The sequence below is a fragment of the Pan paniscus genome, chromosome 4 (genome assembly GCF_029289425.2).
Source record: "Pan paniscus chromosome 4, NHGRI_mPanPan1-v2.0_pri, whole genome shotgun sequence".
In the NCBI taxonomy this organism is placed as follows: domain Eukaryota; kingdom Metazoa; phylum Chordata; class Mammalia; order Primates; family Hominidae; genus Pan; species Pan paniscus.
Window position 1 is genome coordinate 43126642 of NC_073253.2, and position 14661 is coordinate 43141302.

Here is a 14661-nt window from a genome sequence, read left to right on the forward strand (position 1 = left end):
CAGATATCTTTGGAGTATTATTTCAGAAAACAGGAAACGCAGGTTTTCTTTTGGGCTCTGACATTTCAAGTTTCTCCATCATTTTTACCATCTGTAAAGTGTTGACTGTTCCAACCCCTCCCATCTATATCTCAGGCACATTAAGAATGATTCCAATTAATTGTAAATGAGTGCTCTAAATTCTTTTGGCAATGAGCCATAGAAATAAAGTATTTTGGATCATGCAGTTTTGCTTATTTCAGGAGAGCTGTGAGGTTCCCTCCCTTCTTCTTTTGTCTCCCCCAGTGCTCTCAAAGAGGAACCTAAGGCAACCAAGCCACTAGAAGCACAGATATTCTCAGACATGAACCTACCTCTTGATCGGTGAAAATCTCTATGAAGTTCTGGAAGGAGAAAGAGCCGGACTGGAGAATGAGCTCTCCGGTATTTTCAAAGCACTGCCCGGTCAGCACGAGCAGCTTGTGTCGGGCAGCATCAGTGATCATCAAGCGCACCTGAAATAAAGCACAGAACGTAGGCCCTGAGCCATGGGCAGTGCTGCCATCCCACCTTCAGGACAGGGCTAGCCTTCAGAGCCATGGGAGTTTATTACCAGCAAAAAGCATTCATTCCCCAAAAGTCTAATTTCTCCTGGAGGCCAGAAGAGCACGGGAGGGTTGAATGGATCCCTGGCTGTAGGATCATCCACAAAGCCAATAAGCGTAGTTATCAGTTTGCCCAAGAATGCCATTTTCAAAGTTTCTCTACAATCAAGACAGTAGCGATAGTTGACTTTCTCCCCCTAGTTTCCTCCTCTTTTTCAAAGCAGTCTTCACAGCTGGTAATCATTTGTTCCACAGCTGTTAGAAATGTCTGCTAGCAGCACGTGGTCTGTGAAACCAGGGAAGACGGAACTATCTCACAGGCTGAATCACCATGTACAGTCCAGGTTCCCCAGTGGCCTCCTCAGTAAGCACGGTGTTCCAAACTAGGGTCCCAAACCAACCCCTCCCATACGCCCTTCCAAGGCGTGCAGCAAGCACACACACAGCTCCACGGCAGTCTCCAATGGCATCAGTAAGGTGCTTGACATTGAATATAAAGAAAAGGCTGCCCCTAAATAGCAATCTTTGAGATAATTGCACATGGTTTGCGCTAAGGAACTCTCTGTGAACTTTTCAGTGGCAGGAAGCCAGCTGTCCTTCAGCAAACACCACTCTAAGCACCAAGGTATCCATTCTGAGCCCAGTTCATGAATGTTCAGCACATCCTACCTGCCAGGCATCATGTTAGGCACTGAGGGGAGGATACAAAAGTAAACAGACCATGACCCCTTACCCAAGAACCCCACAGTGTAATCATGCAAAAAACACATGTACCTAAGTAATTGTTTCAGCCCCATCTGCTCCACAGGCAAGCCTGGATTCCTTTTATAAAATTCCATATTTTTCCTTTCTCACAACTCTTCCGGGCAGTTTGCCTGGACATATATTAATTTTCCAGCTTTTTTTTTTTTTTTTTTTTCTCCTTTTGAGACAGGGTCTCATTCTGTTGCTCAGGCTGGAGTGCAGTGTGCAGTGGCGCCATCTCGGCTCACTGCAACCTCTGCCTCCTGGGTTCAAACAATCCTCCCATCTCAGCCTCCTGAGTAGCTGGGACCACAGGCATGCAACACCATGCCCGGCTAATTTTTTGTATTTTTGGTAGAGACAGGGTTTTACCATGTTGCCCAGGCTGTAATTCTCCAGCTTTTTTCCAGCTGTAATTACTTCCTGATTCTGTTAGTAACAGAGATTGCTATCCCATCACTTTCCTCAGCTTCGCACCTTCATGGATTGTCAGAGGTCCTGCTGATCTAAAGCAGGCAGAAGTCAGTCATAACAGGTGACATCACAACAGCCAAAAAGTGGAAGCAACTCAAGTGTCCATCAACTGAGGAATGGATACACAGATGTGGGCTATCCATACACTGGCACTGTTCAGCCTGGAAACGAATGCAGTACTGACACATGCTACGACATGGATGAACCTTGAAACTGTTAGGCTAAAATAAGCCAGACACGCAAGGCCACATAGTATATCATTATATTTATATGAAATGTCCAGAATTGGCAAATCAGGACAGGCAGGTTCGCAGTTGTCGGCAATGGGGAAGAATGGAGACTGACTGCTGATGAGCTCAGGGCTTTTGGGGCGTGATAGAGGTATTCTAGAATTAGATAAGGGTGATGGTTGCAAAACTTTGTAAATACACTAAAAACCACCAAATTACATACTTTAAAGGGATGAATTTTATGGTCCTTGAATTATATCTCCATTTACAAAAACAGGATACAGTCACAGAGATGCTCAAAGTGTGGGTAGAAGGGACGCTGCAAATAATGAAGGCTCCCAGGGACTTTGGCTGCTTTCATGTCCGAGAAGCAACTCTATCTCAAAAGCGCTCAACTATAATAAAGGAAGTGGAAAGTGGAGTGATAGCAACTCCTCTGGCCTGGGTGACCAGGGACTCTTGGCTTCAACCAAGTTCTTATGTCACACTGGGCTCCAAATTACCCAGTTACTCTCCATAGCAACAGTTTCATATGGTGGTAATAATAACAATCACAGCTAATATTTACATTTCAGTCATTATGTGCCATGCTCTGTTCTAAGCACTTGGCACTTCTAAGCACAACATTAAATATGAACATTAAATGTAGAAACTATTATGACCCCCATTTTACAGAGGTGCAAATGGAGACAAAGACAGTAAATAACTTGCCTGAGGCTCCCAGCTAGTAAGAGGCAGATGTGGGATTATGAACCCAGGTGACCTGGTGCCAGCCCATGCTCCTGACCACTATGCTAGCCTGCCTTTCCACAGCGATAGGAGTGTGCAGGAGAGCTCTGAATGGGGCTTGCATTGAGATGCCATTCTGGAGATGCCATTCTTCTCCAGGGTTGCCCTGTATGTCGCGGCCTGAGAGCTTGCGTCTATTTTCCCTAATACATCCCTATCAGACTCCATCCCAGCAGCACTCCCCACCACCCCCAGCATAAATACCCCAAATTCATACTCCCTTGCCTGGACAAAATCTTACAGTTCCAGCTACTATCTTCTTCTTTGTCCTTATCAGGAGGAGTGGTCTGGATGGTACCGATGCAGGGAACCAGCCACTTAATGGGGGTTGAGAAAGACCTCTTAACCCAGAACTTCTCTCTGTTGTGTCCCTCTCCTGCCCCCATTTGCCCAGCCCTTCTAATCCACTGGGTCCCTATCCAGTGTGTGGGGCCCGGCCCCAGATTCTACAGAGCTGAATGCTTACCTCGGTGCTGACTGCTTCATCAGAAGGGTTGATCAGGACCACTGTTTCTAAAACGTCACTTCGGTGATGAAGGATCTTTTGTCCTGCAGGCACAAAAACACAAACAAAAGAGGAGACCTTTAGCTTTTCCAGATAAAAACTGCCCTGCCTGCTCCTGGGACAGCAGAGGAATTTCTGCCTCCGACGTGGTACACAGCACTGAAATTCTCTACATCATCTTGGGAAACACAACTGGTGCTATTAAAAAAGAGGGTGCAGCCACTAGTAGGTTCCTCCCCAGGCTGGGTTTGTGTGGTCGGGGGCTCCTCCCGCTCTCACACTCTCCAGTTTTCAGGGTCGGTCTAGGCAGCCTCCTTGCGGTAATGGCGGTTTTCATCTGAGACAAGGGTGGGTGCCAGGAAAACTCAACGGGGCTCTTGACATTTCCTTTCTCATGGTAATTGGGGATGTTTCTCCGTATCAGCCTTTCTTCTGGTGAGAACTGCACTGAGATTAATTAGGAGCCTTATTGTGAAATGAATGACATCCAGAAACCCCAGCTAACAATTAGCCCAACAACCAGAATGGCTGTCTGAGGCAGGCTTACAGTCTGTTGGAGTATTCATTAATTAATTCACTTGCTCATAGGAAACTGGAGACACCGTAAGCAAATGAAAAGTGGAGAACAATCCTCCCATGAAACAGGGTGGTCAAACTGCCTCCTAAAAACATGCACAGTGGACGGAGAACAACAAAGCAAGGCGTTGGTGTGATGACCGCCTGTCTAAGGAGGGCTGAAACCCTGCGGGGCTGTGGCTCCACATCCCTGACACTCCCAGCTCACAGGTCCTAGGGTCATTCGGTGGCTGAACCAGCCCTCCAGCCAAAGTGGATGGAGACCTGTGCATGACCTTCTATGAAGACTCCCCCTCCCTGGACAATGGGATGAAATGATCAGGCAGATGTGTGGCCAGAGTTGGTGATACATGCTCGGGCAGCTGTTAAGGACAGGGAAGTGGGTGTTCTCTCCGAAATGTGGGAGGGAGACACATGGTTGGGAGGGTAGACACAAACATGTCTGCTGCTTGGAAGTACAATGACTCTCAGGCAGCAGGAGGAAATGGAAAAGAATCTGAGAGAGGCAGACACCAGAGGAGAGAAATACAAGAGGAGAGAATGACCAAAAGCAACTGTTTTCTAGAAAAATAGTTGGCCAGTTCTTCAAAAAGCTAAAATAGAATTACTGTATGACCCAGCAAGCCCACTTCCAGGTGGAATTGAAAGCAGGAACCCGAACAGATGCTTGTATGCCAATGGCCAAATGGTAAGACAACCCACATGTCCATCTATTGATGATTGGGTAAAATGTGGAATATCAATACAATGGAAGATTATTCAAACATAAAAATGAATGAAGTTCTGATAATGCCAAAACATGGATGAACCTAGGAAACATTATGCTAAATGAAATAAGCCAGACACAAAAGGATAAACAAGGTGATTCCAATTATATGAAATCTCTAGAATAGGCAACTTTATAGAGTTAGAGAGTAGATTAGAAGGTTCCAGGGACTAAGGGAAGGGGAATGGGGAGTTATTGCTTAGTGGGTACAGTTTCTGTTTGGAGTGATGAAAATATTTTTAAAATAGAGGTGATGAAGGCCGGATGCAGTAGCTTATGCCTATAATCCCAGCACTTTGGGAGGCTGAGCAGGAGGACTGCTTGAACCCAGGAGTTCAAAACCAGCCTGGGCAACAAAGTGAGACCCCATGTCTCCAAAAAAAAAAAAAAAAAAAGGCCAGGTGCGGTGGCTCATGCCTGTAATCCCAGCACTTGGGGAGGCCAAGGCAGGTGGATCACGAGGTCAGGAGTTCGAGACCAGTCTGGCCAACATAATGAAACCCCGTCTCTACTGAAAATACAAAAAATTAGCCAGGTGTGATGATGTGCGCCTGTAATCCCAGCTACTTGGGAGGCTGAGACAAGAGGAGAATCGCGTGAACCCAGGAGGCAGAGGTTGCAGTGAGCTGAGATTGCACTATTGCACTCCAGCCCCGACAACAGTGCGAGACTCCGTCTCAAAAAAAAAAAAAAAAAAATAGCTGGGTGTGGTGGCACACATCTGTGGTCCAAGCTACATGGGAGGCTGAGGCAGGAGAATCAATGGAGCCCAGAAGGTCGAGGCTGCAGTGAGCCAAGAACATGTCATTGCACCCTAGCCTGGGTAACAGAGCAAGACTCTGTCTCAAAAACTTGATAAAATAAAAAAAGAGGGGATGGTTGTACAACCTTGTGAATGTAATTAATGACACCAAATTGTACATTTAAAAATAGTTAAAATAGCAAATGTTACATTTTATCGTGACTTAAAAATTAATAATATACCAAAAAACATTCACTAGTACACTATAAATGGGTAAATTGTATGGTATGCAAACTAGATCTCAATAAAGCAATTAGAAAATAAAAAACATAAAGCAGTTCAGGATACACTGGTTCTTTTTCCTTTATATCAGGAAGGACCAGAAGTACTACAGAAACAGCAACATGTTGAAATACTCACCACCAACCACCATCACTGTTACCAAGCCCATTCTCCCCCACCATCCTACTTTCAGTAACAGCTAACATTTACCAACAAACCCCACATCACAGACAGAAGCCTAAACAGAACAATGATGATGTCAGGCACTGTTCTAAGACTTCACATACATGGCTTCGTTTAATCCTCAGAAGAGTTCTGTGACATAGCTACTATGATTATCCCCCTTTACTGTCGAAAGCAATGAGTCTACAGAAGAGAATTAACCTGCCCAAAGTCACACAACTAGTAAGTGGTCAAGCCAGGATTTGGACCCGGGTCACCTGGATCTAGAGTCCTTCTGCTTCACTGCCCTATGGGGTTGGTTACTGGAACTAAAATTTGTTAAAACAGACAAGGCGCAGACACCAAATGCCAAAAGACAGTTAGGGAAAGGTCCAAAGAAATAAAATCAGAGATGAGCTTACAAAAGCAGGAAGGCAGAAAATATTAAGAGAATATTGGCCAAAAAAAGGCAACGGTGGCAGAATACTCCACATAAAAGAAGTTAAAATTAAGAGAAAATATGTGATGTCTTACTCCAAAAGCCTAAAAATAAACTCCAAAACAGAACAAAGTCCCACAGTTTGAGCAGACAAAGAACTGAGGCTTAAGAAGAATAAACCACAGGAAAGAAAGTTCATTTATTATGAATGCTAAATACTGTAATTTATTGGACATTGCTTTTCGGCTTTTTGGTTGTTTTTGGTTTTGACAACCATGTGCATTTAAAGCAAAAGAAAATCAAATTAAATAAGAAAATGATAAAATGAAAATTGGCAAGACACATGAAACTATCCTCTTTCTAGGTCTTTCCATCAGTGGTCTTCTTGAAATAAAGATTTCAAGAGCTTCAAAGGCACTAGGTTGAGATGAAATTAAGCAAAAGCTTAAGACCAAGGAGAAGGAATAGTCATTTCTTTGGTCACAATTTTGTTGTGGGCACCCAGAGCATCAGCCAGCGCAGTGTCCGGGTAGGACTGTCATCATGTCTGTATTCTGCAGGAATCCATACAAGTAGACTTGAGCAAGGTACATAAAGTGGCTCCCTCCACAAGTGATGGTAATGAAATCCCAGCCTCTTTCTTTCTGAAGTGATCCTACACAACGCCCTGAGCCCGCTAGCCGCACCCTTCAACACCCACATCCAGGCGACAGCAGCCTGCACAGTCCACCTGCCTCCACAGCACGCTCTTCCCCAAACACACAGTGAGCTCGCCTGCTGCCGAGGTGGCCCCTGGCAGGAGCCCTCTTACCATCCACCAGCAGTTCCTTTCCTCTTTGGCTTCATCACTTGCAAACAAAACAAATGCCACGTGACAGTTGCCATTTACCTCCACTCCTTCCAAGTGAATCTTCTGACCAGTTTGCCCAGGAATTCAACTAATGATGTTCTCTTTTGTCCATCTTTGGAAATATTGAGAGGAATGGCACAGACGTGCACCAAGATGCCATGGCTGCTCCTTCAACAAAAGCCTTTTTATAGGATCGGATTTGAATGAAGGAGGGGATTTAAAGGGAGAGAGAGAAGCTTCCAGCTCTTGTCACAGCCAGACTGTTGGCCAGATTCTTTCTGGGGACGACGCAACCTGGGGCTGGGCCGCCCCAGCATCTGGCCAAGCCTGGCAGAGGGGCCCTGACGCGTCCCCACCCCTGGCATCCCCGTGGGTGCCAGCTTTTCTGCGGCAGGCGGGCGGGTTCTCAGCGCAGGCGGCTGGGATGCTCACAAAGTTGCATATTTGGGGAATGTTTCACACTGGGAAACGAGCCAGGCATTCTGAAGGGAGGCCACCACCCTGGCTTGTAAAGGTCTCATTCAGTTGCCTCAGAAAAGAAGTTCCCAGGAAAGAAAGGCAGCCGGGTTCCAGCCTCTCTCTCCACCATTGTAGTCCACATTCTCCATTCGACACCTCACAGGGAAACCCTTAGGCAGCCCCATGAATAGTTAACTTTCCCCAGCATTGGTCTGAGGGCAGCAAAAGCGGGGGCTCGACCTGGAATGATTGTGTCACTTATCGCTTCATAAGAAAAAGTCTTTGAGGGCTTCCCCACAAAACTCAGCATGATTGTGAAGCCTCGACTGGGTGGGGGGGCGGGGGCAGTGGAGAAGATTGTGTGTGACAAAAGGGGTCCGCGCCACCTCAGAATCAAAAGAAGACAGTCTAAGGACCCTCGAAGCAGCAGGGGCCTTGCAGACAATGAGACTTTTGTTTGTGCTCTCCCAAAGCTGGGTTTGGAACTCAAAAGGAAGCCTGCATTTTTTGGCTGTTGTTGGGATTTTATTCCTTTTTGAAAATGTGACAGATTAATTGAACCTATGTGTCTTATAAGGTTTGGCTTTTTTAGTAGCTTATGTTTTGCTATATTCAGCTGATTCTGAAATCTCCTAAAGCAAAATATTATTTTCTATGTATGTAAATTTCTAGGATGCTTGCGGGATCTCTTCTCCACAGAGTTTAGCATTCATCTACACACACACACACACACACACACACACACACACACCTCAGAGGCTTCACCCTGGTTTTGGAAGAAGGAAATAGAAATGGTAGTTGAAGAATAAAGAAAGCCTCTGATTTCTACTCAGTATGAAAGGGAGATGATGAGGAGGGTCCTGAACTATTGGTAACCAGGACTGAGGGGCAGGGCATGGGCAGGGGCTTTAGCCAGGAGAAAAGCCGTCCTGCCCCCATCTCTGCCTCCCTGCTCTGTCAGCTCCCACTGCTGCCCTCTCTTCACCTACCAACTACTTCCAGCCCCCTGCCCAGATTCAACACTGGAATAACTTACAATGTGAAGATTCTGGAGTTAGAGAGAAAAATGTGTGAGATAAAAAAGGACTGGGTTGATTTAGCTAAAAGTAAAGTTTGGTCAATCAAGAAAGACCACAAGCACTAAATGTCTTGATTTTAAAGTCTGTTTTTCAGGCCGGGTATGGTGGCTCATGCCTGTAATCCCAGGACTTTGGGAGGCCGAGGCAGGTGGATCACTTGAGGTCAGGAGTTTGAGACCAGCCTGGCCAACATGGTGAAACCCTGTCTCTACTAAAAACACAAAAATTAGCCAGGCATGGTGGTGCATGCCTGTAATCCCAGCTACTTGGGAGGCTGAGGCATGAGGATCACTTGAACCCGGGAGGCAGAGGTTGCAGTGAGCTGAGATCATGCCATTGCACTCCGGCCTGGGCAACAGAGTGAGACTCCGCCTCAAAAAATAAAAAATGAAGTCTCTTTTCATTAGAAGGAAGAAGAGAAGGAAGGAAGGGAGGAAGGAAGGAGGGAAGGAAGGAAAAAAGGGAGGGAGGAAGGGAAGGAAGAGAAAATGATAGAGTCAGAGTTATTCAACTCAACCTCTTTACCAAAGTAAATTTTTTTGAGCGGAAACCTCTAACCTCTAACCCCTCGTGCAAAAAAACACTCTTGAGAGTAAAATTTAGCTAAATGGCTAAGAGCAAGAAATGAAAGGTGCTTGGTACAGGAACTAAGAATTAATAACTAACCAACAGGTCTCCCAGCAGCTTGTAATAGCAGCTTATGGTGTGAAATCACTTCCAGCTCCAGGCCTCCTTTCTGCAGAAACCCACATGGCAGGTAAAGCAAATGTGTGGTTGATTTGAAGAGAATGGGAGCTGGTGAGGCAGGAGGGGAGACGCCTGAAGCAGCAGAGTTTTGTAGTGAACCTTTTCTTCCAGAGCCCCTCACAGAAGTCTTCTCTATCCCTGGCAACTAACGCTGGGGCCCAGAGGCCTGGCAGGAAGGTATCCCCAAAACTTCCTTTTCAGAGGGAGGAAAGGTACCAGCAAATAAGGAAGCCTCACGAGCAGCCCCCAGGTGGTTCTCCCTGTGCCCCTCTATCCCACCACATCATTTCTAAGCACGAAAAACAGAGAGGAAGAGAAAGAGGTGAACGTAGGTTACCCAGTAACCATGCTCTGAGAAGCTACAATGAGCGGCTCTCCATCCCAGGTGCCCCAGCTTAGAGCTCCGGAGAGGGTCCAGGAGAAGGATCGAGGCAACCCAGCCTAACAGAAGACTTCCTCGGCTCCCCTGGAGCAAAAACCTACCTCAGCCCTGAGGGAGGACATGATCCCAAAGCAGGGTGAGACACAAAACCCTCACCCCTGCCACAGAGGTGCTGTTAGAAAACAAAGGTGGTAGGAGACTTGGTTCTAATTCCACGGATCCCCAAAGACCAACAGCATCAGCACAGAAAACAGAAGGCCACCTGTTACCAGGAAATTACACAGAATCTGTCTCCAGGGAAGTAAAACTCCTGGCCCTGGAGGTAGCTGGATTTCTCAGGGGTCCTCTGCATCAAATTAACTCCCCCAATCAACTCATTCATCTTTTCGCATTCATCCGCTCTTGCACATCTCAGCCTGAGGCTTGGAAAAGAACTTTTTCTAGGCTGGGTGTCTCAGAGGCAACAGGGAACATGAGCAAAAAGGTGGCAAAAGCATAATTCAATGTGCGTGCTGGTTTTAAGGTCATGCACACACTGGAGCACGTTCTATGTGCCAGGTGCCATCCCTCCTGGGTCCAAAAATGACTGAATACAAGGCTAATACATAGAAATGGGTAGTGACAAAATCTAATCCTTTGATCACCAGAGAGTCCATCACCAGAACACAGCAATAAAATCTTGCATGTGTAGAGTGCCTTAGAGTTGCCAAAGCATTTTGTCCTTCAGGTAGTTCTTTGTTTTGTCTCACAGCATTTTTATGAAGTAGTGGGGCAAATATTATCCTCTCTTCATGGACGAAAGAGCTGAGGTTTACTGACTTGACAGTGTGGAAGAACAGGCCTGGGGACCCTTGTCACGCTCCATGAGGCCACTCAAGGCCAAGGTCAGTGCTGTGACACTATTCCTTTCTCCTTTTCCTGATCCACTCCCATCCAAAATAAAGATTTTCAAGCTGTGATGCCAAGATTCTCCTTTGTAAGAGGTAAGTGTGCAGCCAGGGTTGGCTGCTGGTCAGCCAACGCCTGCTGAATTGCCTGAGTGTGTGTGAGTGTGTGCATGTGCACACGTGTGTGTGGACCCAGCAGGGCGCTATGGCCTCCCACACACGACCTGAGGGCAATTCCTTCTTGGTTTCTGCTGAACCATCAGCCAAGTTCTTTCCTACCTTCCCCCAATATTCCTAGAAATGACATTTCTTTTCTGTGGGAAATAAATTTTTGTTTATGTATCTGTTTCATCTCTGAAACTGTTCCTGAATCTATGGCTCTCCAAATTTTGAACACTTGTTTTTTTAAGAGAATAAAAAAACTCAAGTTCAGGAGACTTCGCAAATAATTTTCTTTAGTTTAAATAAATTGATCATTGCTTGTGAGTTAGACAACATTTTTTTACCTTGGATATCTTTTGTGTTACAGGGAATTTAGTTATTACCTAATTTGAGTCTATACCTAATTTTCTCTATACTTCCTGGACCTTGTGGTTGTTAGTTTTCTTTTTGTTGTCAGTGGTTTTGGTTTGGTTTTCCATGTGCAGGATTCTCATTTGACCTGCTTTCTAAATCCTCTCTTCGGTGTTTCTCTCCTACCCAGTCCCATTCTCTTAGGTTTTACTCTTCCTTTTTTTCTTCTCCCTTTTAAAAATTCTCAAGGCAAAGGGATGAGAATCAAGGATATCAAGGGTTAAGGTGAAAGACAGTGGAAGGAAGAAGTTTGCTCCCTTTTTCTCTGTTTTATCCTCTGGCTGAAAGAAGTAGAAATAAATAACATAGATGGTGTTGAAACTTGGGCTCCCTGGAGGGCACCTAAGTAGAACCAGCAAAGCCCAATCCTGGCACCAGCTGTGGTTGATAAAATAGCCTAAGGGTTACATCTTCAACAAAGTACAGAAGCTACAGATTAAAAATAAAAATAAAAAAGGCACATGGAGTGAAGGGTGATGTAGTAACCTGTCAGGGGAGCCAACTCCAGGTCTCTTTAAATACAGTGACCAGCCTGGGCAAAATGGTGAAACTCCATCTCTACAAAAAATACAAAAATTCGTCAGGCATGGTGGTGCACACCTGTGATCTCAGCTACTCGGGAGGCTGAGGTGGGAGGATCACTTGAGCCCAGGAGGTTGAGGCTGTAGTGAGCCGAGATCACACCACTGCACTCCAGCCTGGGCAACAGAGTGAAATCCTGTCAAAAGAAGGAAAAGGAGGAAAGATAGAAGGAAGGAGGGAGGGAGGGAAGGAGGGAGGGAAGGGAGGGAGGGAGGGAAGGAAGGAAGGAGGGAGGGAAGGCGGGAAGGAAGGAAGGGCCAAAGAGGGGAAGGGGGAAGGGGGAAAGGGGGAAGGAGGGAAGGAAGGAGGGAGGGAAGGAGGGAAGGCGGGAAGGAAGGAAGGGCCAAAGAGGGGAAGGGGGAAGGGGGAAAGGGGGAAGGAGGGAAGGAAGGAGGGAGGGAGGGAGGGAAGGAAGGAAGCAGAGTTCAATGCCTACTTGTGTTGGTGTTTGCTTCACCATTTCCAAAGCACTTTCTTCTGTGTCCACTTACTTAAGCTCTAATGACAGGGTTCCAAGTCTCTGATTTGGTTTCCTCCAGGCTGAGACAAGGTGGGATCTGTGAGTGCCCTGTTCTCTAAGCAAAACCTGCTGCAGACAAAGGAAAATACACATGCCCCTCAAAGCACAAGAAAGGAGTCTCCTCCTCTGCATGTAAAATGTAGGGAGTCCAGCAGCCAAGAAGGAAATGTGCCCCCCGCAAGCCTAGCAGGATTTGTCACTCTTACAGTGTAAGAAATCAGAATTTCCTCACCTCACAGAATGGGAGGACCTGAAGGAGTCCTGGCGACAATTTCGTCCCCTCTCTCTTCCTCTTGTTTTACAGAAGAGAACACTGAATCTCAAAGACGAGGAGTGGCCTGTCATAGGCATTTCCTATGCATATTGTGGTCAGTTCTATTGGAGAGTGGGCACTAAAATACTAACACTACCCTTCATTTGTGATGGACTTTATGGTTTATACAATTTTTTATTTTCATATTACCTCATTTGCATATCACAAAGGTCAATGTTTATCATTCTTGCTATTTTATAGATGGACAAATAGAAGCTATTGGGACAGGTTCCTCAATAAGAGTTAGCTGTCTTGTCCAGCATCAGAGAGACAAAATAAGCTACTGAACTAGGATTTATCTGTTTATTTGTTTATTTATTTTGAGACGAGGTTTCTCTCTCTGTCACCCAGGCTGGAGTGCAGTGGTACAAACATGGCTCACTGCAGCCTTAACCTCCCGGGCTGAAGTGATTCTTTCACCTCAGCCTCCTGAATAGCTGGGACCACAGGCACAGGCCGCCATGGCTGGCTAATTTTTTGTACTTTTTGTAGAGATGAGGTTCTGTCATGTTGCCCAGGCTGGTCTCGAACTACTGGGCTCAAGCAATCCTCCTGCCTTGGCCTCCCAAAGTACTGCGATTACAGCTTGAGCCACCACGCCCAGCTGGAACTAGGTTTTAAATCCAGTCCACAGGACTCGTGATCCCCACTCTCTTTTCACTGTCCCTCACTGCTTCTCAGATTGTTTTAAGTGTTTACGAGGTCCAGATCCTTAATCTTTAAGAATAAGATCTGAGGTACATTATCCTCAGAATGTTATAGAATAATCCCAGCATTTGAGATACGGATCTGGGAATTATTTTTGTTGTGATGAAACCCTGCGGTGTGCCAGGTGCCCTGTGCAGTATTAGGTAAAACCAAAAGATTACCAATATCAGCTATTTTTACCACAAAAAAAGCCACTTTCACAGGGTTCATCAATTAGACCTGACTTTCTTGAGACTAGAGTAGGTTTCAGACACCTTTTTAAAAAAATCTTCATGGTCTTCTCCTGCTTTTGTATTTCCTATTTGTTAAAACAATGTGAATCACTTATAGAAGACATGGTTTTCTGGAGGTTAATTCAGGCAAATTAGTGCTACGTTCATAAACTGAGCACTGAGATTAAAACATGAATGAGATGCTACCCCTATCCTGAAGAAATACGGTTTAAACAGGAGACAGTGTTTTTACAGTTTCTAAATCAGGAATCGTAAGTCATAAGGAGGGTCTGATACACAGCAGATGCGCAATCAATATTGCATAAAGGGCTGAATAAGAAAAATGGCTAAGGTATATTCAAGACCTGACCTAAGCTCTTTATGTCTGTGATCTGATGTAATGTGCACATTAATGCTATGAGGAAGCCCCTATCCCCATTTCACACAGGAGGAAAAGGCGGCACAGGGCAGTGGAGCAACAGCCCAACGGTCTGCATTAGTTAGTAGCGGAACTGGGATGGAGACCGGGTGTTCAGTATCCAAAGTCCAAGCTTTCAACTAATAAGCTATTCTAAAGGGAAGCAGGAAGACAGATGACAGAGAGTTTGCTTGGAGGCATGCTGAGTTTGAGGTCCCTGTAGGATCTCCAGATGGCTCTGTCCAATAAGAGGCAGAAATGTGGCTCTCATGCTTGGCGCTAGGCTTGGCCAGAAACACAGATGATGAATACCTTATTGATCAATAACAACATAATAAGTGACCTCCTTTAAAATCATCCTCACATGATTTTTATGTATTCCTATCCTAATACCTGAACATACTTCTAGCATTATTTCCCTTGGGAGCAAATGTAATCATTAAAGGCTCAAACAACTTTTCCCAGTAAATATTGATTCTTGGAGTCACTTGACAGGTTTATCTGATATTTAATTTGCCATCAAACTACTGCCATTGATCAAATCCAGGGAAATGGTTGACCTTTCACCCTCATCTGTTATTATCAAACCAAATCATCAAACTATTATTCGGTCTCAAAACCAGCTGCCTTTTAAAAAC

At 45.5% G+C, this 14661-nt stretch overlaps 1 protein-coding gene across 2 annotated transcripts in view; it reads right to left on the reverse strand.

The window, feature by feature from the left end:
• Positions 1-14661, reverse strand: part of MAP1B (microtubule associated protein 1B) — a 102369-nt gene that overhangs the window by 22475 nt on the left and 65233 nt on the right. Inside the window, exons 1-3 of one of the 2 annotated variants that reach the window (XM_024928822.4) lie at positions 7183-7200; positions 3288-3370; positions 354-494 (exon numbers count right to left, since the gene is read on the reverse strand). In XM_024928822.4, coding sequence (XP_024784590.3) covers positions 354-485 — 132 coding nt within the window. In that variant the 5' untranslated portion in view covers positions 486-494; positions 3288-3370; positions 7183-7200. Of the gene's footprint in view, positions 1-353; positions 495-3287; positions 3371-7182; positions 7201-14661 lie in introns of those variants that run through there. The other variant, XM_003810490.5, reaches the window with a different exon arrangement.